The sequence below is a fragment of the Gopherus evgoodei genome, chromosome 7 (assembly GCF_007399415.2).
Source record: "Gopherus evgoodei ecotype Sinaloan lineage chromosome 7, rGopEvg1_v1.p, whole genome shotgun sequence".
NCBI lineage: Eukaryota > Metazoa > Chordata > Testudines > Testudinidae > Gopherus > Gopherus evgoodei.
In genome coordinates, this window is record NC_044328.1 from 97,610,558 (window position 1) to 97,633,246 (window position 22,689).

General features: G+C 45.6%; 2 protein-coding genes across 6 annotated transcripts in view; one reads left to right on the forward strand and one right to left on the reverse strand.

Annotated features, from left to right (window-relative positions):
• The window catches only part of LOC115655327 (RNA-binding protein 4B-like), a 35,609-nt gene extending 22,146 nt beyond the window's left edge, over positions 1–13,463 (forward strand). The window contains exon 3 of the mRNA XM_030570665.1: positions 12,722–13,463. Within this exon, the coding sequence (XP_030426525.1) occupies positions 12,722–12,783 (62 nt within the window). The 3' untranslated portion in view covers positions 12,784–13,463. The remainder of the gene's footprint in view (positions 1–12,721) is intronic.
• Positions 4,949–22,648, reverse strand: LOC115655325 (RNA-binding protein 14-like). 5 transcript variants are annotated; one of them, XM_030570648.1, is made up of 3 exons: positions 21,586–22,648; positions 9,556–11,170; positions 4,949–8,409 (listed from the first exon to the last, which is right to left on the reverse strand). In XM_030570648.1, exons 1-3 carry the CDS (start codon positions 21,929–21,931, stop codon positions 8,202–8,204), a joined length of 2,169 nt encoding a protein of 722 aa, XP_030426508.1. In that variant the 5' UTR covers positions 21,932–22,648; the 3' UTR covers positions 4,949–8,201. The 5 variants fall into 5 exon arrangements, with proteins under 5 accessions (XP_030426508.1, XP_030426509.1, XP_030426512.1 ...); XM_030570649.1 differs by lacking the exon at positions 21,586–22,648 and adding an exon at positions 17,537–18,222; XM_030570652.1 differs by lacking the exon at positions 9,556–11,170 and having other exon boundaries at positions 4,949–7,856.
• Between the last annotated feature and the right edge of the window lie 41 nt (positions 22,649–22,689).

The window sequence follows — 22,689 nt, forward strand, 5'->3', positions numbered from 1 at the left end:
TGCCTTGCAGCAGGGTAGGGACTTCTGCCCAGCAGGGACGGGGGTCTTGGGGATTCAGCAGGAGTGGAGCTGAAGCCCTGCCCAGCAAGTGCCTCCCGCCCTGGCTCTTGAACTTCTGAAGATTGTCATATGTGCCTCGAAGGGTCAGTAAGTTTGGCCGCCCCTGCATTATACATTTTTCCTAGCAGCTCGGCCACTTCATGCCTAAATCCCCACAGGTTTCCAGCTTCAGCTATCAATTGTCTTAAACAACAAAAACACTCTTTAGTTATTTGCTCAGATTCATAGTCCTAATTTCATTCTTGCACATTGCCTACCACCATTTATGTTCTATTGCCCTCCTGTTTCCTGAAGGGTAGCCTTTTTGCTCCCTTAGCTGGACTCAGGCTGGGTAGCCTGATTGATCACTTGTTACTTTCTGATTTTTCTTGTGTACTTATGAGCTTTATTGGAATAGATTTAGCCAAATGGTAGTGAGTGGAAGTGACTGCTGCTTAACTGGCACAATACTAGCATAAAGGTATCAACTAGTAGCAAGCCATTTAATGCTACCTGGCTCAATGCTAAATAGGGTAAAATTTGGAGTTGCACATGTAGTTCAATTTGTTTATAGTTTGTGGCACATCTATGACAGTTCGGTTGCCAGTAAGCCAAGTTTTGGTTTGTGCTTAGAGAGGAAGGAGTGCTAGGTACCTGTACTACTACTTGGAATATAAAATGTTGCGGTCTAAATTAGCAGTTGCCACTCAAGAAAGAGATCATGGAGTCACTGTGGATAGTTCTCTGAAAACATCCACTTGATGTGCAGTGTCAGTCAAAAAAAACTAACAAGAATGTTGGGAATCATTAGGAAATGGATATATAAGAAAATAGAAAATATATTACCATTATATAAATCCATAGTATGCCCACATCTTGAATACTGGATGCAGACCTGGTCACCCCATCTCAAAAAAAGATATGCTGGCATTGGAAAAAATACAGAAAAGGGCAACAAAAATGATTAGGGGTATGGAACAGCTTCTGTATGATTCGAGATTAATGACTAGGACTTTTCAGCTTGGAAAAGAGACGACTAAAGGGGGAATATCATAGAGGTCTATAAAATCATGACTGGTGTGGAGAAAGAAAGTGTTATTTACTCCTTATAACACAAGAACTAGGGGTCACCAAATGAAATTAATAGGCAGCAAGCTTAAAACAAACAAAAGGAAGTATTTCTTCACACAACACACAGATAACCCATCCTTCTTTGCCAGAGGATGTTGTGAAGGCCAAGACTATAACAGGGTTCAAAAAAGAATATATACTCATTCATTAGCCCGTTCATTTATAAGCCGACCCCCCAAGATGGTTAGGTAAAAATAGCAAAAACTGTATGACCCTTTCATAAGACAACCCTATATTTCAGGGATTGTCAAACTTTGGTTCCCTGCATCAGGGTAAGCCACAGGCAGGTTGGGACATTTTGTTTATTTGGAGCATCTGCAGGGATGAGCCCCTCGGCTCCCTTTGGCTGTGGTTTGCTGTTGCCAGCCAATGGGAGCGGCGGGACATGCCACTTCTCATAGCTCCCATTGGCTGGGAAGGGTGAGCCGTGGCCACAAGGAGCTGAAGGGCTCCATGCCTGCAGACACTACAGGTAAGCAAAATGACAATGTATTAGATACTCAATTCAATGATTCCACAGAGTTTTAAATCATCAAATTTTGATGTAGACCCATTTTTAAGCCAACCCCCGCTCTTTGATGCATCACTTTACCAAAAATATTTGGCTTACGAACAAGTGTATTTGGTAGCTAAGTTCATGGAGGGAGTCCATCAATGGCTATTAATCAGGATGGCCGGGGATGGTGTCCCTAGCCTCAGTTTGCCAAAAGCTGGGAATGGGTAACAGGCAATGGATCACTTGATGATTACCTGTTCTGTTCATTCCTTCTGAAGTACCTGCATTGGCAATCACTGTTGGAAAACAGGATACTAAGCTAGACAGACCTATGGTTTGACCCAGTATGGCCATTCTTAGGTGTACTTAGTGCATGGGGTGTTCTTAAAACTATTTTCCTTAACTTTCTTCTAGCTGGATTTCCATGAAATTGAACTGAATTCTACTCCATATACTGTCTGCAGGCAGGATAATTATAGTGGGAAAATAGTTAATTTTTTAAAAATATTTTAATTCAGTCACTTAAGAGATAGCCATCAGCTCAGGTGGAGGGACAGTGGTGATTTTTGGCAGAGAGTGGTTGCCTTTGACCCTGCATGGCAGTATTCCATGGCGTACAGCAGTATGGAACTTTCCTTCTCTAGCTGAAAAACTGACAACCTGTTTTTCTTCTTTCCTCTCCTTGAATGTAAGAAACTACCTTTGTGACATTGCAAAATAATGAAAAAGTGCCAGCAGGGTAGTGGTTTAGAATTACATTGCAGCTTTACTTCTTTCAGTTATAGCACTTGCTGTAGTGTGTCATTAATACATCTACTATAGACAGACAACTACTGCCACCTAGAAGCACATATAGATTTGGTTATCAGGTGTATTAGCTTTTTTAAATGCTGAATCAAGTATTGATAAAACCTTCAAATTGGTTACATATTCATCTCCACAAATCTCACTGGAGGAGAAGATTTAAAGGAAGAGTTTAACCTTTTACAGAAAATGCATCCTATATTCAAACAGGATAAGGTGTACATAAAGTACAAGTGACATTTCTGCACAAAAGGGCCACATTCCAATGAGTAATCAAGACCCTAGTACTTTTCTAGTAATTTCCTAGACAGTTTGTAAATAATTTCACCAGTAAGACTTCTGAACAGAAATACATTCTTCCCCTTTGGAGACCATTTAAAAGGATGCTGATGGAATTAAAATTCATACATAGGGTGCAGTGACAATAGCATGTTTATAAGGTAGTTTCTGTTGGTCCATGGGCTGGGAGGAACTATGAAAATGCAGTAGCAGGCCACTGTTGGTTTAGTCCCAAGGCCAGCACAGACAGTAACAAACCTTTGTATTGCCAAAGCTAGTTGCTAAGAAGTTACATTTGCATGTACTTGATAATGTGCACTAAATACTCTTACCTTCATTTAATGGAAAATCTTTGGTCTCTTACTGCAAAATGTGCAAATGCACAAGGGTTTCTGAAACCTGAATACACTTCTCAGCTCAGCTTGGGTCTTCACAGAGCCATGTCAGGCAGAGTTCATGGTACTAAGTTAGCAATGTGTTTTGTCTATGCCAGTTACGATGAGCTTAGCTCTCAAGGAGAGGGAGTTATTTCAGACAGTAGTGAGCAGATCCAGAGAGAGAAAGGTCTGGGTCCCATCTTCTTGGGAGTTAAGGGTAAAAGTACAATTACCATGAATCAGTGACAAAGGCAAAGATATTTAGCAAGGATACTTGAGATTCCTTTAAGCTGTGAGATATAAACCTAGAACTCACCACTTTGTGAAAAAAGTCTATCTTTGAGGTGTATCATTTTCAATACAACCAACATGTAGTGTTGCCAGTTATTTACACACTCAATCAGTTTCAATTTCATGTGTTTATTTTGCTTCCCTAAACTTCTGCTGTGAAGCTTGCGCTCTTACAAGTTCTTTGGATAGCGCTAGCTTCTCTCTGCAAACCAAAGCAGACTTGGGCCATGACTACGCTACATAATTAAGTCAACCTAACTTACATCGGCATACAGCTGCCACAGTAGTTTTATCAGTTGTGCATGTCTACACTTTGCTCGTTGTGTCGGTGGCATGCTTCTGGTGAGGATGCATTTGTATCGATTGTACTTGTCAGTGTGGGGCATTGTGGGACAGCTCCTGAAAGCTATTAACAGTTGACATAAGCAACGCAGTAGCTACGCTGTGTCGACCTAACTGCGTTGACCTTGACTCTATGCTGCTCGTGGAGTTGGCACTGCCTGGCAGTTATGTCAGCTGGTGCAAAATTTAAGTGTAAACACTTCCATAGTTAGGTCAACATAAACTGCCTTGTTTCTACCTGTAGTCCAGCCCTCGGTCTGTCTGCACAAGCAATTTATGCTGGAATAATTATGTTGCTCAGGGGCATGGAAAATCCACACAGACCTAACTCCCAGTGTAAATAGCGCTATGTCAATGGGAGGGCTTCTGTTGATACAGCTACAGTGATGGGAGCTCTCCCATTGGCATAGATAGCATCTTTGCTACAGCAGTGCAGCTGCAGCATTTTAAGTGTAGACAAGCAAGCCCTTGGAGATAAGAGGAAGCTTCCCCTGGAGGAGTTTCCTCCTGAGTCCTAATATTAAAGATTTGTTTGTGTCCCAATTGAAGCAGGTTAGCTTATATCCCTCAAATGTTTAATTTCATTTTTTAAATGGCTGTTATTGCCATAAGTGTCAAATCCCTTTTTAAAGCCTCAAACTCTTGCTCTTAATGCTGCCTTGGGACAATTAGGGTTGGTCTATGCTGAAAACTTAACATTGGCATAGCTACATCTCTCAGGGGTGTGAAAAAAGTCCACTGTCCCTTAGAGATGTAGCTATGCCAACCTAACACCCAGTGCAGACAGCTCTAGGTCAAAGGATGAATTCTTCTGTTGATCTTGCTACCACTTCTCAGGGCGGTGGATTAACTACAGCACCAGATTACCTCTTGTTGATTTAGTGAGTGTCTATATTGAGGCGCTACAGTGGCACAGCTGTGCTGTTGTAGCATTTTAAATGTAGACATAGTCTGTGGAACTGCTAATTGGTAAAAGATAGTATTTTTTCCACACTCTCCAGTTTGAATTTGTCACCTTAATTTTCACATCCAGCCTCTTGCCAATCCCCTCCCCCCATCATTTAATAGAATTAAAATTTAACCCTCCCATCCCACCTCCCAAAAAACTAGGATTAGAACACAAGATAGTTTTTTTTTTAAATAAAATGAGCTTCTACTGAATTTCACAATTCAAAGGCAAACAGAAGAATACAAAAAACATTCTAGACATTTTAATAAACATTAGCAATGAAAAGACCCTCAAACTTTGGCATATAAGATCAAAAATCAACCATGTGTTACTAGTTACATAAAAACACAAAAATCAGTTACAATCAGTACAAAGCTACTTACTCATATAGTAAGTGATTATAAAACTGTTGAGAAAGATTTTTGGCTTGATAAAAAAGCATTTAAACACAAGTTGAGTGAGATTCAGAACAGAGGTATGTACATAACCTAACTAAATTCTGCCCAAAGGACAGAAACCATTTTCTACATGCATGAGTGACAAAGCTGAATTACCTAAAGTTAAAAAAATTCTTCTAATCTAGAACATGTTTAACTTAAATTTCCACATCCAACCCAGATGTTCAACAGCTACACAACAGCAAGTGTACTAGGGACTGGATATTTGAGATGGAGCAGAGAATGTTACCTAAAAACTAAAAAAATTGCAAAAAGTTCACACCCACAGCTATATTTTCAATTCCAATAACTACAGAACTTCAAAATTTTCTAAGTACAAAATCATTGAACCATAATCTAAGTTTCCAACTGAAACTGTTTTCCTACTCAAGTTTAATCATTTACCTGTCTGCATTTATTTTTAAGTGCATTTTAAGAAGTTAAACAGGTTCACTCAACATATTGGAAGGCTAAATATTTGTGGATATAGTAAGCGAAGCAAAATCTAAACAACCACCCAATAGGCAAGGCAACTGCATACCACATCAATTTCAAAATCAGATATAAATGACAAACGTACAAAAATATGTATCTTCTAGAAAAAAGTTGAGATAGCTCCTGCATTTGTCAATTTGGAGAGAGAATCTCAGTCTGGCGAGATGGCTACACCGCATGGACTACACAAAGGAAGCTTGATGAGAAGTCACATTATCAGTCCTCTTGGTTTAGGACGGGACTGAGTAAATACAAAGGTAAACTATTCACTACCACCAGGGCCGGCTCCAGGAACCAGCTAAAGAAGCAGGTGCTTGGGGTGGCCAATACCAAGGGGTGGCACTCTGGCCACTATTAGGGCAATACATTCAGGTCTTCAGCAGTAGCGCGATTGCATTGCCGCAGCTCCCCCTCCCCCCGCTTAGGGCGGCAGAAAACCTGGAGCCGGCCCCGACTACCACGCAGGAGACACCTATAGCGGGAAAGAAGCCCTCACCAATAGAGAACACAATCTAGAGTAAGAATTAAAATGCCTCGCATCCTAAAGGAGGAAATTAATGAGTCATCGCTTTGGCTGGCCTGTGACGAAGATGTCCATCAAAATCACTCCACTTCAAAGAGCTCCTAGAAAGAGCAGCAACATTATTGCTACTAATAAAAAAACCCACTGGTGTCGCCATCACAAGGGAGCGAGCAGGTTCTACCCCAGTGGATGACAATGATGTTATGTGGTAGGTGCAGCCAGATGGAACATCAGGAAGAGTCCAGGAAGCAAGCTGGGATTTTGAATATCCTTAATCCTTGCAGATGTAACATGCCCTAAAGTCCAGCATGCCACAACCATTCTTGTCCGATCTTTTCTAACATTCATCAAATCCACTCCCACCCCAATCCACTTGAAAGTGGGTCTCCTCCTTGATCCTTGCCCTCACAGTTCACCTCTTCTCCCCTCTTTTGCTAACCTCACCTCTGATTCCACACTAGTCTTCATCCAGAGACACATCCTTTTCCTGTTCCCCATTTTCAGTCCTTCAGAAATCATTCCTTTAGTCTGCCCTTAAACATGTAGGCCACTTGCTTCTTCCTAGCTACTCTGCCTTACTTAGAAGTTTCAGAACATTCTTTCAAGGCAAGACATTTCCTTAGCCCTTGTCCTTTCCTTCTCTATGCCTGTCCTTTATCAGTTTCAGGCTCCATGTTGATCTAATTTATGCTGTAACAAATTCAGGGCAGGGACTGGAAGTTCAATTCTGGCATCATGTAGATGGCGAACACCTAATACCTTTAAATTGTAGGTTTAAATGCCCAGAAGAGCTGATGGAGAGCTCCACGCTGCAGAGGTAGATGAATCTGGTACCAAGCAGTCTCCTGGGGAAAGGTACTTTGGAATGGGAATTAAGAGGAGATAGGTGACCCACTTTAGGAAATGAAGTCACCCACTGCTCTTCTCCCAAGCACATTTTCTGTTTAAACTATAAGCTCCCCGGGACCTCCGACATGTCTGTTAAGGGGTACACCTATGATCCAACAATAAATCTTACAGAACATCTTAAGAACAGAGATCTGGCCTGCTCTCGGACAATACTCCAGCTCTCTTTACTGTTGTGCACCAGTTGGCTATCACATTTCTTCCCTAGATCTGGCTGCCTTGCAGTGGTGCTGTATGTATGCACTCATTAAAGTCCTTTGATTTACCTTTAGGACAAAAGGAAGAACATGGGACATTACCCCTGAAACCAATTAAACTGAAAAAAAATACACCAGACAACTTTCTAAACTGTAAATAGCCCACATTTTATTTACAGTCAATACAAAAACTAACTCATTTCAGATGTATAGATTCGAACATCACATCTACTGCAAACTTAACACCGGTGTAAAAAGAAAAAGGATTTTCATGTTACATAAAAGAGCATATGCTCTTCTATTCAGAGAAAGCAATTGCTCGGGTTATAAAAACAATACTGAGCAACAGTCATTGTGAATTGCATTTATTAGGAATCCTGCAGGAGTAGCTTATGTCTTATTAATGGAGACATTAGCATCAGGAGTCGCAAACAAAAACCGATTCCAGATATGCTATGGCATTCTTAGCCCTACTGGAGCACGAAGGAACTCGAGTCTTCGACTTTCAAAGACACAGTGTGCAGCAGTCGTCTACATCGTTCCTGGGGTTGCAGCACAGGTTCTTCTTGAGATAAAAAATTCAGATCATTCTAAAAACGCAACAAAAAAGGCAGCTGAAAATAAAATCCCCCAAAGTAAAGACCAGGAGAATGCTATTTGTGTTGGATGTAGTAGCATGTCTCAGAGACGCCTCATACTATCGCCTCAAATAATTCTTTAATCAAGTGACATGAAGGAACAGAGCCAAAATGGCAGGCTGTAATGACACCTGAGATAGCATGGGAGGGAAGGAAATTTAGTAACTCAGAATCTGCAGAGAACTGAATGAGGAAGCCAGCCTAGTAAAGACGCAGATTGGCTTTATGCTAAGAAAGCGTGTTGGGAACATGTAATCAATTATACTGCCCCCATCTGGAACAGGAACCCCAACCCCACTACAGGCGGCGCTGGTAATTAGAATGTAGCCGAGCAGTATGCATATAATCGCCATAGGCACCCGAATAACGGGCATAGTCGGAATGCACTTCTGGAAGACGGCGATAATCCAGCGGGGACTTTGTCGGCGAATGACGGTACACAAGTGGCGAGTCTGCTAAACGACGGTAATCTGAGAGGTCAGATAAACGGCGGTCAGAACTGTACCTGGTCAAGAAAAGAGACATTTAATGAATAAAACGAAAGGGTCTGTGATAATGGCCTAACAGCGCCCTGGTTAAGCAGTATATATTGGGGAGACCCTAATGAGAGATCAGAATCTCTCCAAAGAAGACAGTACCCGCAGAGCAACACTATTAGTACATGTCTCACTAAGGCAAACCAGAGGAACTTGTGAGTTAATTAGTTCTTTTCAGAACAGTTCCTTAACTGTCTTTTACCTCCTTCAGTGGATACCTCAAATATACATGTTAAATTTCCCCCAACTCTTAGACAAGTAAATAGCACATGGGAAAGCAAGAGCTGGATACGCCTGCCATTTCTCTTAAAAAATGCAGCCCATTTACTTATTAAGCACTGAAAATAGGGAGGACTGGTCTGATGACTTGTGGGGTTGAGGACACTGGTTAAAATCCAGTCCAGGTCAGTAACGGTGGTCTCAGTCCAGTTTCTAGAGAACAGGCACCTACAACACGGCACCACCACAACCGACAGTAGTTTGAGTCTTTCATTCGCAGTCTAAGTAGAGGTGCCAACTTGTGAGAGAAACTGAACTCCCCATCTTAGCCCTAAGAGTTGTTGTTCCAAGTGAGGGATAAGGCACACTGTCTGTGGTAGAGTGCAAGAAATCTGCAATGCCATTGTCTGGGGTATACATGCCCTAGGTAGAAGAAATTTCCAGGCCCCAGGGCTGCCAATCTTGCAACTTTCACACAAAACTGTAAGAAAACACTAAATAAATATCCAGTAGAATCTGCAGACCAGTAAGAGGGGTACGCCAGCATGTTATCCCACCCTTCACCCTAGCCAGACGCACCAGAAGCAAAGAAATTGTAAGGGGGTAGACTAGGTAAGGATCTGTATTACTGCCAGAGTGGGAAGCCATTTTGTCATTTTAATAATGCATCAAGTTTCACCTCCCACCCTGTCAATGCTTCCAGAACAGTAAGTTAGTGTAATGTATTAGCAGGGGAATTTCCACCTTTTGGTGAAGCAGAACCAAGTTTATAAAGGCGAAGACCAATAGACTTGTATTGAGTCTGACTGCCTCTAGTCCCTTGGACAGCACATCGAGATCCTTGGATGAGAGGCTCTATTTATGTGCAAAGTATTATCACTGGCTTAGCAGCATACCTTTTAGCCAAAGCAGATGATTTTTTGAAAGGATCATCATAGCCAGCACTCCGTGGAGGAGACAGACGGGTGCGTTCATATGGTGGTGCGATGGCGGCAGCAGCAGCAGCAGACTGGGACAGTCCCAAATACGGGGTTGCTTGTTGTCCAAGCTGGGTTGGTCCATCATAGGCAGTCACAGACTGAGCTCTGAAAGTGACTGCCAAGGGAACGGAGGAGGGCTGCTGTGCTGTATATGAAGCTGACATTGAGTTTGAAGACTGTGTTCTATAGGGTGTGGTCAGTGGAGCAGAGAACTGTGATTTGTAGGAAGCTGCTGCAGACTGATTGCTATAAGATGCAGCCAGAGCGGATGCAGGCTGGGCGCCATAGGTTGCTGAGAGCACAGCTGTAGGCTGGGCACCATACGAGGCTGAATGGCCGGCCACAGGCTGGGCGCCATACGAGGCTGAATGGCCGGCCACAGGCTGGGCGCCATACGAGGCTGCGAGAGCAGTTGCAGGCTGGGCGCCATACGAGGCTGAATGGCCAGCCACAGGCTGAGCACCATATGAGGCTGAGAGAGTAGCTGCAGGCTGGGCTCCATAAGAAGTGGAGTGGCTGTCCACAGGCTGGGCTCCATAAGAAGCCAAGTGGCTGGCTGCAGGCTGGGCTCCATAGGCGGCTGCGTGTGTGGCCACAGGCTGTGCTCCATAAGTGGCTGTGTGACCAGTCGCAGGCTGAGCTGCATAGGCAGAGGCTGCATGTGTGGCTGTTGGCTGAGCTCCATAGGAGGCTGAGTAACCAGCCACAGGCTGAGTACCATAAGAGGCTGCATGCGAGGCTGAAGGCTGAGCTCCATAGGATGATGCTAGTGTTGCTGTGGACTGGACCCCATAAGAGGCTAACTGGGAAGCTGCAGCCTGGGTATTGTAAGCAGCAGCCTGGGCGCTGTAGGAATTCAGTGATGAGGCTGCAGGCTGGGTATTAGAAGCTCCTAGTGAAACAGAGGACTGGGTTCTGTAAGTATTTCCAAGTGAGGTCGAGGGCTGGGCCCTGTAAGATGCTGCCTGTCCCGTTGTTGGCTGGGGTCTGTAAGACATTCCGAGAGATGCAGAGGGCTGGGCTCTGTAGGTTGCACCCAGTGAAGTTGATGGCTGAGCTCTGTAGGATGCTGGTTGTGCTGTCATGGGTAGCGACACAGTGGCAAAGCCGATTCTTGTTGGTGATCGTCGAATTGGGCTTCTGTCCCTTCCAAAATATGAGGGAGATGCTTGTCTTGTCTGAGTGTCAAAGGAGTTGTATTTGCTTGAAGGGTTGGTACCACCGAAGCGCTGCTGATAATCATAGAGAGAGGATGCAGCGTATCCTGCAGAGACTGATGGATATGTAGAGTCTGTAGGCCTAAGCTGCTCATAACCGTCGATCTTGGGTTGATATTTCTCTCTAAAGTCCACACTTGCTCTCTTGCTCTTGTCAGTACTGGTGCCTGCCTGGGCATTTTGTCCTGCCCCCTTTTTCTGAACATTAGTAGAGAGTTCCACATTGACTCTTCTTCCTTTCACTTCCTTTCCGTTAAGATTTTCGATGGCAACTTTTGCATCTGCTTCTTTCTCCATGTGAACAAATGCATAGTCTGATAAAGTAGACAGAGGGTTATCAGTGAAGAAGACAAGACATTTTATTACAGGATTGAATACTTAACAGATGCGCGCATCTCTCTGCTATTACTTAAATGCAGTTTGAGTATAAAGAGAGTCTGTATTGTAGCCTTCCCAATAAACTGCGGGCTAGCAACTAATTTACCCCAATTTATCATAGCTGCGACATTATGAAAACTGCAGTCTATTCTAAAAAAATGTAGAAAAAAAACCACCAGTATCTAATCATGGTACAGACAGAAACCCATGTGCTCAGTAGGTTTGTTTACAAATACCTTCAAATAGTTCCCAAAATCTTAAGTTCTGCAATATTGTCTCATTCAGTCCTGAACACGCTGAGCCAAATTGAAGTTTATGGAGTCATACAAGAGTTGAATTTGGTTCATTCTGTACCATTAAAGAACATGTAACCAATACAGTTTTCTTGAAATTTCAGGAAGGAAACTAATACTAGCCAAACTAGAGATTCTTCCAGCAGCTCATGCTAATCTTGCAAAAACATCCAAACTAATCTACTTTGGAACCCGCTAGTCTGTCGAAGGTATTACACTGCAGAATACAAACTTAAACAGGGTTAAGAGGACTGTATTTAATATCTATGAAAGGATCTTTAATAAAATATATTTAGTCAGTGGAGTGAACAATCAATTTAAATATATGTGAAAATCAAGTGTGTCTGAACATCTACAACCGAGACTGGGCGCCTTTTATATTTTAAAAAGCCAAAAAAGTAGCAGCCACTTGACTATTCTGACTTTAATAATCCTGAAACTTAGTATGGGGTAAGCTTTACAATTACATCGAAAAATTTAGTATTTCAGGAAGATTTACCTCTAGTTTCTCAACTTATTTTTTATTTAAAAAGGCACATTTTCTGCACTGCATCATACTAGAAAACCAAATCCACTGACATTTTCACTTGCAGTACAGGGAGGAGTTATTTTAAAGTCTACATACATTAATAATTTGGTATCATCACCTCTCACTTACAGAAACAGTATGGTTACCCTTAGTTTTTTCTAAAATAATAATAAATAAAATAGTCTGTGGCAGGACCTCAGGTTGAATATAATAGCTACAGACTCTCTCAGGGTTATGCAAGACCCGACCTACACAAATTCGCACCTATGGATAAAGTTCCATAAAATAGAAATAGGATTTTCGAGTTGTGGAATTTTTTGCATAATGTACGGGTATACATTTCCGACTTATGTAACTCAAATTGTATATCAGGCTTTCTGGAACAGAACGATTGGGTAAGTCGGGGGGGTGTCTGTATAGCAAATTCAAAGCTACAGAGGCTCAGATAACTATCTTACACACCGAAATCTAGACTGATATCTTCTTATAAGCATAATTCCAATCTATACCAGCAAAACACTTTAAGTGACATTTATGACACCTCAGGAGCTAGGGAATGTTCCAACAGCAGTAATTCTAAAACAGTTTAGAAAAAATACACTTACAAGAAACTAGAATTTTACTGAACACAAAGCAAATACCTAATCCAATATTTCATAATTTAGATCCCTGTATTCTAGAGGACATAGAGCCAACCCCTACACGCAGAGGACACCGTGCGAATTAATGGCTCACGGGATGAAAATCAGCCCACACAAACCCCATTGCTCAACTTCCCTGCTACAATCCAGAATCCAGGCTGTGCTATTCCTCCACTCCTATATTGAGGGCCGTGGCAAGTCATTTCAATTTATTTGCCTCTGGAGAGTCTCCAGCCTTTTATAATGAACAAGGAGGAGAAAGTAACTGGCTACTCATGGACTAGACATTCTCAGCAGGCTGAGCACAGCTCACAAGATCATTTTTTTGGAGACTTTTCCAGTGTACTGAATCCCAGTATGCAAGGGCTGACTTGGGACCAGCAACATGGGAAGCTGCACTGTCCCTGGTGAGCACCTCTCCAGGGGTTCTGTAGGCTTGGGAACTCATAAGTGCCATGGTAAGGATTCTTAGTGTTTAAACATGGCTTCTGCTGTCCTACTTCACAAATAGGCTGTCTTTCTCAACCAACAAAACAGAATGGAAATACCAAATTTAATCTGGAAATGAAGGAGTTGGGGCCATGCTGTACCCACAACCCCATCCCTCCTTCCCAAAGGCTCACTTGGCCCAATGGGTCCCTACCAGCAAGGCTGGCTTCCAGTGATCCAAACTGTTGTGCTAGAAAAACATCCGATTGTATAGACAACAATATCTGCAGTGTCGAAACACATCAGCTGCACCAATACCTCACAGGCTCTCTTAAAAGTACCCACAACCATCCTTCTGCTATTACCAGCAGGGCCAAATGAAACCTTGGGATTTCCCCTGAGTTCAGCAAGGCCTTATATACTTCAAGGAGTTATGGAGCTCTTGCCTGCCCTTGTTACTGCCCTTCATGTTTGGTGAATGGTGAGAAGCTGGTATTTTTTGGACACCAGTAATGCTGCAGCTGATTTCTGCCTATAGAAGTAGGTGGTCCCAAGGACTCTGCACTAGAAAAGTAGTTTCAGCAATACTGTTATGGTGCAATCTTTCAGTAAGTGGGCATAACAATCTGTTGTTCATGTGTGATGATCAGGTCTATGAAAACAGATTCACAGATTAAATTTGTAGATTTTAAGGCCAGAAGGGACCATTATAATCATACTAACAGGAAGAGTCTAATCAATTGAGATGAGCTGTCATCAGCAGGAGAAAAAAAACTTTTGAAGTGATCATTAATAATGCATACTTCCACCTTTTCATGTTCTCTGTTTGTATAAATATCTCCTGTCTGTGTGTTCCATTCTATGCATCCAAAGAAGTGAGCTAAAGCTCACGAAAGCTCATGCTGAAATAAATTTGTTAGTCTCCAAGGTGCCACAAGTACTCCTGTTCTTTTTACAATTTCAACAGAGAGACTCCAACTGATGAAGAATTTCCCACATCCCTTGGTAATCTAGTCCAAATAGAGTAGTGCTATAGGAATCATGACTTGCTCAGACCTAGGCAGCTAAAAATATTGAAAAATAAATCTCTCAAAGTCTCTTGAGAAGTCAGCAAGCATCTTAACACACTTGAGTTGGCTGTGCAGATTACACCATACTGGACTTTTATCAACCACCTGCAAGTGAAAATAAGGGCATTAAAGCAATTCAGGTGAATCACTCAGAATTCACTTTCTCCAGTAATTACAGAAGAGCCATCACCACTATTTATGGTTTGGTTCTTTCATTCTCTTCCTGAATTAAAACAGATCCCAAAGCTCAGTACTTTCTGAGCACATTAGAACCCTGGAGAAAGGGCTCCCTATTGCTCAATGAACAAAGCATATGGAAGCATCTGTGCTGGTCAGTTCCTATATGGTGAACATTTGGCACGTGGCATAAATTATATAAATTGCATGACAGAAGGCAGGCTGAATACTCTTGAATTGGTCAGGTCAAGTGATGACTGGTAGAGGAAAAAGCAGCAACTTTGCTATACAACCTTTGAGGATAAGACACTCAGCAACAGTATTAGCAAATCAGTACAAAAATGCAGAGGGCCATAGCGAAGGGTTCTCATGCTAAATGGGGGACTTGGGCCCAGGCCTGAGCCCAAAACATCAAGCCCTAGGCCAAAGCTTTGGGCAGAAAGGCTGGCAAGATCCTTTGAAGGGAAAAACTGCAGCTGCAACACCAAAATTGAGATCTTTCTCCATCCTCAAATCAGGCTGTGCAAGGCATGGCACAGGGAAGGGATTGTTATTTACGGTGAAGAAAAAGTTAATAGACCATGCCTCCAGTGGCACTAGTACACACATGTTCTGTTGGTTACAGTTAATCAGATCACAATCAACCGCGAGTCTAGGTCACTCAAATCTAGCCCATATAACAGGTGACACTTGGCAGTTTTTTCTTGGGACCATGTGTAAGAGGCCTTATTTACCTCAGTAGAAAGGGGAAATAATTATGCAATTAGAGATGCTATTGTTCCACGCCACCAAACTCTGAAATGAGTCCATGGCACACTCAGGCACTGCAAAGCTGAGCTGGGCCCCGAGGAGAGAACGGTAGCCCAACTGCAGCAACAGGCAGCACACAGTATGGGGAGAGCATGTTGTATTTAATATTAGGTCCAGGAAATGCCGCCTTTCATTCAGTGCCCTGGATGAAGAACTTTATAACATTCAGAAGAAACACACAGCTCATGTGCAGACAGGACTCTGAGTACACTGGGCTCATTTGGTTGAGCCAGGAAGCTGGGAAGTCTGCCACACAATATTTGAATATAGCGGATGAAAAGTTAGGGGTATTTGCTGTGGGAGAGGGGGCCCTTTTTAGCCATAATATTTGGATTAGGAAAATTATTTTCTCCCAAAACACCATGCTGAAAGCAAGAGAAAGTTAACCCCCTATGAGAAAGGGCAAGGGGTCGACCAAGATTAAGGGATATTTCCTGTGCCATGAAGTGTACCTTTAGAGGAAAGGGAGGCTGCATGGAGCTCTTTGCAAATAGACAAACAAAAAGGCAGTAAAAAGGTGGTAAAGGAAAATAATATAGCACCAAAAGAGAAAGATAGCTAAAAGGAAATAAGAGGAAAGGGGGAAGAGAGAGCACTAACACAGAAAGCTACTGCTATTCCCCCTGCTAGGCTCTGGGGATGGAACTGCTCCCAAGCCCTTGAGGCAAGGAAGCCTGTTACCTTTCATTACCCTGGATTATGGGCTTTGGCCAGCTCTTCAAAGTTGTGCAGTCCCCTAGAAGTTCTGGGATGATACAGGTGTATATGGGCTCCAACAGAACTGTAGCTGATTGGCTGTTATGGTATTGTTTTTAACAACATCTGCATGGGCACAGAGGCTTGGCCTGGAAGGGGTATTTACACTAGTAAAGGAGAAATGGTTACACGTTGCATTTGGTGGCAGGTTCATATCACTCGAAACAGCTCTGCAGATGCAACGGAAAGGAATACCAACCCCTGCTCCATGACTGTGTCCTAGAGAGCAGAGAAATTACCTCTGATTATACAAGTAATTAGAGGAATGAGGCATTCAAAGGTGGCATGAAGCTGAAAAGAGTGCCAAATTGGTTACTGGCCCTGAGATACCATAGCTAATGTATCTCACTCAATGTACAGCTCCTACATAAGGGAAAGGGGTGATGGTAGTATGTCCATTAAATGTTCCCCTATAAGTATCACACATGACGGCGGCTCCGGGACATTAGAAAATGGCGCAGGATATAAAAGGGCATTTTTATGCAGGAGAGAAGTAGGGTGGTTGCCTTCAACAGTACCTCACCCAGTCACTGGCCCATATCACTGGTATTCCAGGACAAGTAGAGAGGTGTTGGCAACTCTGAAATGATGTATTTGACAATAGGCTCATGAACTGCCTGATGGTTCAGGGTGCACGTATGAGAATTTATCCACCTTTGAGGACACTATCTAAGGCTTAGAGAAATGTACCTGACAGGTACTAACTCTACATCTAAGTCTAATAGCTAGAGATAAATGCCTGTGCTACCATAATATTTCAATAGAAAGCAACGGTAATTGTTTAGCTCCAGAACTTAAATCATCATTTTATGTAATAATTGCGTTACTGGAGCTGATGGAGTAGCTGATAATTTAAGATATATTGTTCAATGAATTTCAGCAGCATTCATCAGATAGTAGTCAAACAGTTGACTCTAATGATTATAAAGTCTGCCAAATTCCAGTGAAGCTAGAACAATAATTGTGAATCCTATTCACTCATCTCTCCTGCTTTATTAGACCTTCTCTCTTGCCCTGCAACCTAAATCCTCAGACTATATTTGTCTTGTCCAATTTACCCCATTAATCTCTCCTGCCCATACACTCCCACGTTCACTCGAAAATGTTACCAGACTTCAAAGGGCCAGAGGATGAAACATATTGGTCAGACTGATATAAAAGGAAGCTGCTGGGGTTCTTTCCACTGTCTCTTGAACTCTGCCTGATGGCTCCACCATCCAAAATATGACCCCGTATTTCCTCTTCTGGTTGCTATCCTTCCTCTATCCATGTCTCCCTCTGATTCTCCTGACAGTGACCAGGTTGTATGAGATCTCTGCTCCTTTACTCTTCCCCTCAACCTTCTGGCTGCTGCAATGGTTGTGCCCTATTTCTGCATTCTTCTCCCCTTGGAAGAGCACCTCCACTCACCTGCAAAGACCACACTGTCACAGAGAAGGACTGGGAGAATGTTAGATGCTGTTGACACCTTTGATGTCACACTTCATCACCCGCCTGTACCAACTGAAGAGACCTCACATCTCCAGCAGGTATAGGGGTTGAATTGAGAGGGGGACGTGCTCCTTGAAGGGGTGAGGTGGGATGGGGTGGTGAATACCTTTGTCAGTGTACTCTTCCATGCATCCATACTCCTGGAAGAGGCCTCACACAGCTCCTTGCTGTGGCAGAAGAATATGGATTAAGTAAGTAGCTGCCCCAGGAAGTTTAGAGTGGATGTTTACCCACCTGCTGGTGGAAGAAAGTAAATGCTCCGTGAAAGGGGGGTTGGGAGCAGTCAGTACCTTTGCTGATGTTGCACTCTGCCACAATACCTGGAACAACCCCTTCATCTCTGGTGTATGTATGGGGGGCACGGGGTTATGGGGAGTATCTGCCCCATGGAGAGTGAGGATTGATGCAGTCGGCACCTTTTAGGTCACATTAAAGACTCATACTGCCAAAAGAACTCCAGTAACTCCCTGCTGGTGCAAAGACAGGGAATTTGGGGGGCATTGTTTGCTTCATGAAGGATTAGAAGGGGTGTCTGCCCCCAGATAGGGGGCAATTTCTATACCTCAGGCCCAGGTTGCTGAAAAAGCCTCTGCCACTCCCCACTACTGCAGGACAGAGAGATTGGGGGCAATACCTGCTCCATGGGAAGACTGGTACTTTTGATGTTATATGCTTTGCTAAAGAGGCCACACAGTCCCCCACTGCTGCAGGGAGGAGTTAGGGGTAGTATATGTCCCAAGAAAAATGTGGGGAATTGGTACATATGGTAACATCTCACTTCACAGATGCATACTGCTGGATTGATATTGGTGGGGGTCTCCACCTCATGAGGATGTTGGCACTCCACTACAGGCCCATATTGCTGGGAAGAAAAGGAAAGAGAGGGAGGAAGTGTCTGCCCATAATCAAGTGGTCAGTATCTTTAATGATGTGGCACTTCACCACAGGCTGAAATTGCTAGGGTGAAGCAAGATATTAGACTTAGTTGTGTGGTGTGGGCCCTGCTCCATTGAGAGGATTGATATCTTCAGCTGTTACACTCTGACGTTCTATATCTTGATGGAGCGTCCTGTAACCCCCATATTCCTCATTTTGATATAACCGTGATCTTACATATAAAGCATGCCTTATAAGGTATCTGGGAAAGGTTATCTGCTGAAAGTCATTTCTCTATGCATATATGTATATCATTAATGTATATGAAGTTATGAGAATTGTGTTGTATGGTTGTCACTAAAACATGCTGTCAATTGGGGAATCAGTCAGATAATAGCTCCCCAGGGGCAACAGCAAGGCAAGTAACCAAACGTTACATCAACAACCATTGTCCAAGCAAAGGAGCTATAATTCAATGACTCACCTGCATGAGGCCATACCAGGGGAATTGCTCAATCCTGGCTGGAGACAGCAATGCCCCCAGACATGCCTGGATTTGTGATCCACAAGCACATGGGACTGAGGGAATAAAACAGAACATAGTGGCCCCATGCTGGGCCTTTCTCCTTCACCCACCTACATTGCAAGCAACAAGGACACTCTGAAGACTCCAACTGAGGAGACTGACCCAGATTTCAAGTGTGAAATCTGTGTACTATGAACTCCAAATCCAGTTCAGTGAAAAAAACTGCTTAAATCTAGATTGGGGTCTCAAATATGCAGCCCGCCAGGTTATTTTCTGTGGCCCATGAGCTCCTCATGGCCCCTCCGCCCTCCCCCCAGCGTTTACCTAGAGCTGCTCCAACCCAGCAGCCAGCAGCTCCCACTGGCTGCGGTTCCCCATTCCCTGTCAATGGGAGATGCTGGGGGCAGTGCCTGAAGCAACAGCAACACACACACCCCTGCTCCTCTTTTCCCCCACATTCCAACCGCTTCCCGGAGCAGAACAGGGGCAGGGCAGGCAGGGAGACTGCCCTGACCCCAGTTTGCACCAGGTCAGAGCCCGCCCGCCCCCCCCGAAGCCCCTCCTGCAGTCGAACCCCCTGCCCTGAGCCCCCTACTGCACCCTACACCTGACCCCCTGCCACACTCCAACCCATTTCCCTGAGCCTCATGCCACACCCCTCCTGCAGTTGAACCCCCTGCCCCGACCTCCTGCCGCACCCCAACACACTTCCCTGAGCCCCTTGCCGCACCGACTCCCTGCCCTGAGCCCCCAACTCACCCCACCTGCACCTCCTGGGGTCAGGGAGAGGATTTTGGGGAAGGAGTTGGAATAGGGGCAGGGAAGGGGTGGGACAGGGACAGGGCCTCATGGAAGGGGTGGAGTGAGGGCAGGGCCAAGGGCAGGGTCAGTAATGCAGCCCTCAGGCCAATGTACTATTCCTCAGGTGGCCCTTGTGGTCATTTGAGTTTGAGACCCCTGATCTAGATGTTACCCAGTCTAACAGGGTTGAGATTTTAGATTGTGTGCTTATATTTTATGTACTTTTGGTAATTAACTCTGACTTTGTGCGTAACACTCAGTCACTTAAAATCTTTTGTTGTCAATAAATTTGTTTTACTGTTTCTCTTTAGCAGTGAGTTTGTATGAAGCGTGTGGCAAATTTGCTCAGGTTTTGCAAAGGCTGATGTATATCCACTTTCCATTGATGAAGTGGTGAACCAATTAATAAATCTGCATTACTCATCTTGAGCAGTGTCTGGGATGCAAGGCTGGGAAGATTGGGTTAGTGCCTTTCCCTGTGTGATTCATGAGTGGCTCTGGGAGCATTCATGCAATCTAGGTGGGTGTGTGGCACCACATGCAGTTGTGCTGAATGATAACAGTGCTTGGAGGGGTTTACTGCTGGTCACTAGCAAGGTATTGTGAGAGACAGCCCAGGCTGGAAAGTTCAGGGGGCACAGCGGTCCCACAGTCCCAGGCTGCACTCCAGGGATCTCATCACACACTCCATCATGATTAGGGCTCCGTGTTTGGCGGAAGTCATGGATTCCGTAACTTTCTGCAGCACTCAGCCGCTTAGACGGCCCCAGAGCCAGCCGCTCGGTTGACGGTGCCAGGGCAGCAGGAGCAGCCACAGATTGGCAGCTCTCAGCATCAGTCCCAGGGTGCTGGAGCAGCCGCTGGCCCCCAAGGCTCCCTATCCCCAGTAGCTCCCCCTCTACAGCTGGTGCCACGGGCTTTCCCCCACACCTAAGATTCAGTCGGGGTATTAATGGTATAAATCATGATTTTTTTGTTTCTGTCAATGACTTTTACTAAAAATACCCATGATTAAATCGTAGCCTTAATCATGACTCATGGGCCCATACTGCTGGGAAAGGAGGTTGGTGAGAGGGGATTCCAGCCCCAGGGAGAGGTTGGTTGAAGGGATTCCTACCCCATGGGGGAAGAGAGAGTTGGCATCTGTGCCCCATCACATTCCATCTCAGGCCTGTACTGAGGGTGGGGAGTGCCGGAAACCACCCGACCACATCACACTCCACCATGGGTCTGTGAGGGAGGAGGGAAAATGAGCCCAGGGGTTGGTACCTTTTACCATGTTGCATTCCACCATGGGATAGTACCAAAGTTGGGGTGGGGGCGACTGGGGAACCCAGCAGAGGGAACCTTTCACCACAGGTCGGCACCAGGTGGCCATGGAACCTGGAGGTCAGTATTTTCCACCACATCGCACTCCACCATGAGCCAGTACTGAGAGAGTAGAATCTCTAGGGACTGGGGGGAGGCGGGAAATCTCAGGGGTTGGTTCCTTTGACCACATTGCCTCACCTCAGGCTAGTACCAGGGGTGGGGGGCTTGAGGATCCTGGGGGTCACTAACTTTGACTACGTTGTACTCCACCACAGGCAGGTACCAGGGCTGGGTCAGAGAACCCAGGGGTCGGTACCTTTCACCGTGTCGCACTCCACCATGGGCTGGTAGCAGGTGTGTGAAGTCCCTGTCCCGGGAAGAGTGATATCCCAGGGGTCGGGCTCTGACCACGTCGCATCCACTACCAGCCAGGACTATGGGTGGGAGGAGTCCATGTCGCACTCCACCATGGGCAGGGAACCTTGGAGTCGCTCCTTTTGACCACGTTACACTCCACCATAAGCTGGTATCCGGGGTGGGGGGGCGGGGGTCCCTGTCCCGGGGTTGATACCTTTCACACCACACTCCACCACGGGCCGGTACCGGGGAGGGGGATGTTAGGGAGCCCGGGGGGTCGGTACCTTTCACCACGTCGCACTCCACTACGGGCCCGTACTGCTGGAAGAGCGCCCGCAGCTCTCCGCTGGTGCAGGCCGCCGAAACGTTACCCACGAAGATCTTGCAGGTGTTGGTGGGCCGCGGGCGGGATGGCTCCACCACGATGCGGCGGCCGTGCAGCTGGTGCCCGTTGAGCTGGGCGATGGCGCGGACAGCGGCCGCCTCATCCCGCAGGTGCACGAAAGCGAACTGCTTCATGAGGGCCACGCCGAGCACCGGGCCCACCGCGCCCGTGAACAGCTCGCCCAGCTCCTCGGCCGTGGCCTCCTCAGGCACGTTCCCCACGAACAGCTTCACTCCGGGACGCATGGCCGCGGCCGAGCTGGCACCGGGACGCTGACAAAATGGCGGCAGGACCTCAGACCTTCCGAACGCTCAGAGGGGAAGGAAAGAGGAAAGCACCACCCCGCCGCCAACACGCCTGCGCAGCGCGCTAACTGCCACCACCTACAAGCAACTGCGCCTGCGAAGAGCGACCCTCGGCTAATGCCGCGCCTGCGTGCTGCTGTTGTCTTGCGCACTCCTGCCTCTCCATCCGCGCCTCCGCTCTTCTCCTAGCAACGTCGTTGCGCCTGCGCACTCGAGGCCCAACCGTCTGTAACCTTTGTTTTACATCCGTCACAGTCCACGCCACCAGCCCTAGCGCGCCTGCGTATTTCCGGCGTGTCCCTTCCCTTGCGTAGTGACGAATACACCTACCCGGGCCTCCGGGCACATGCGCAGAGCCTGACCTTGCGTTGTTAACTGGCCAGTAAACAAAATGGTGCACCCGCTACGCACGTGCTGAGTGCTCGGTCTCGCCCTCAGGCTAAGGCACCGTGATAGGCAGGCTCCGTCCACACCCAGTGACCCCACCATGTTCTTCTTCTGTCACAAGACCTACTCCATCCCCAACCCTCTCGCCCCAGCTGGGAGGGGGAGGGGGTCTCCCCCACTCTCCTGCTGGGAGATTAGGGAGCCCCGTTTCCCGAATCCCCCACCTCCAGGGCACCTGCCACCCCCTCCTGGATCCTATCCCAGAGAATTTATACAGCATCTTGCACAGTAGACGTCAGAGAGAGGACTGG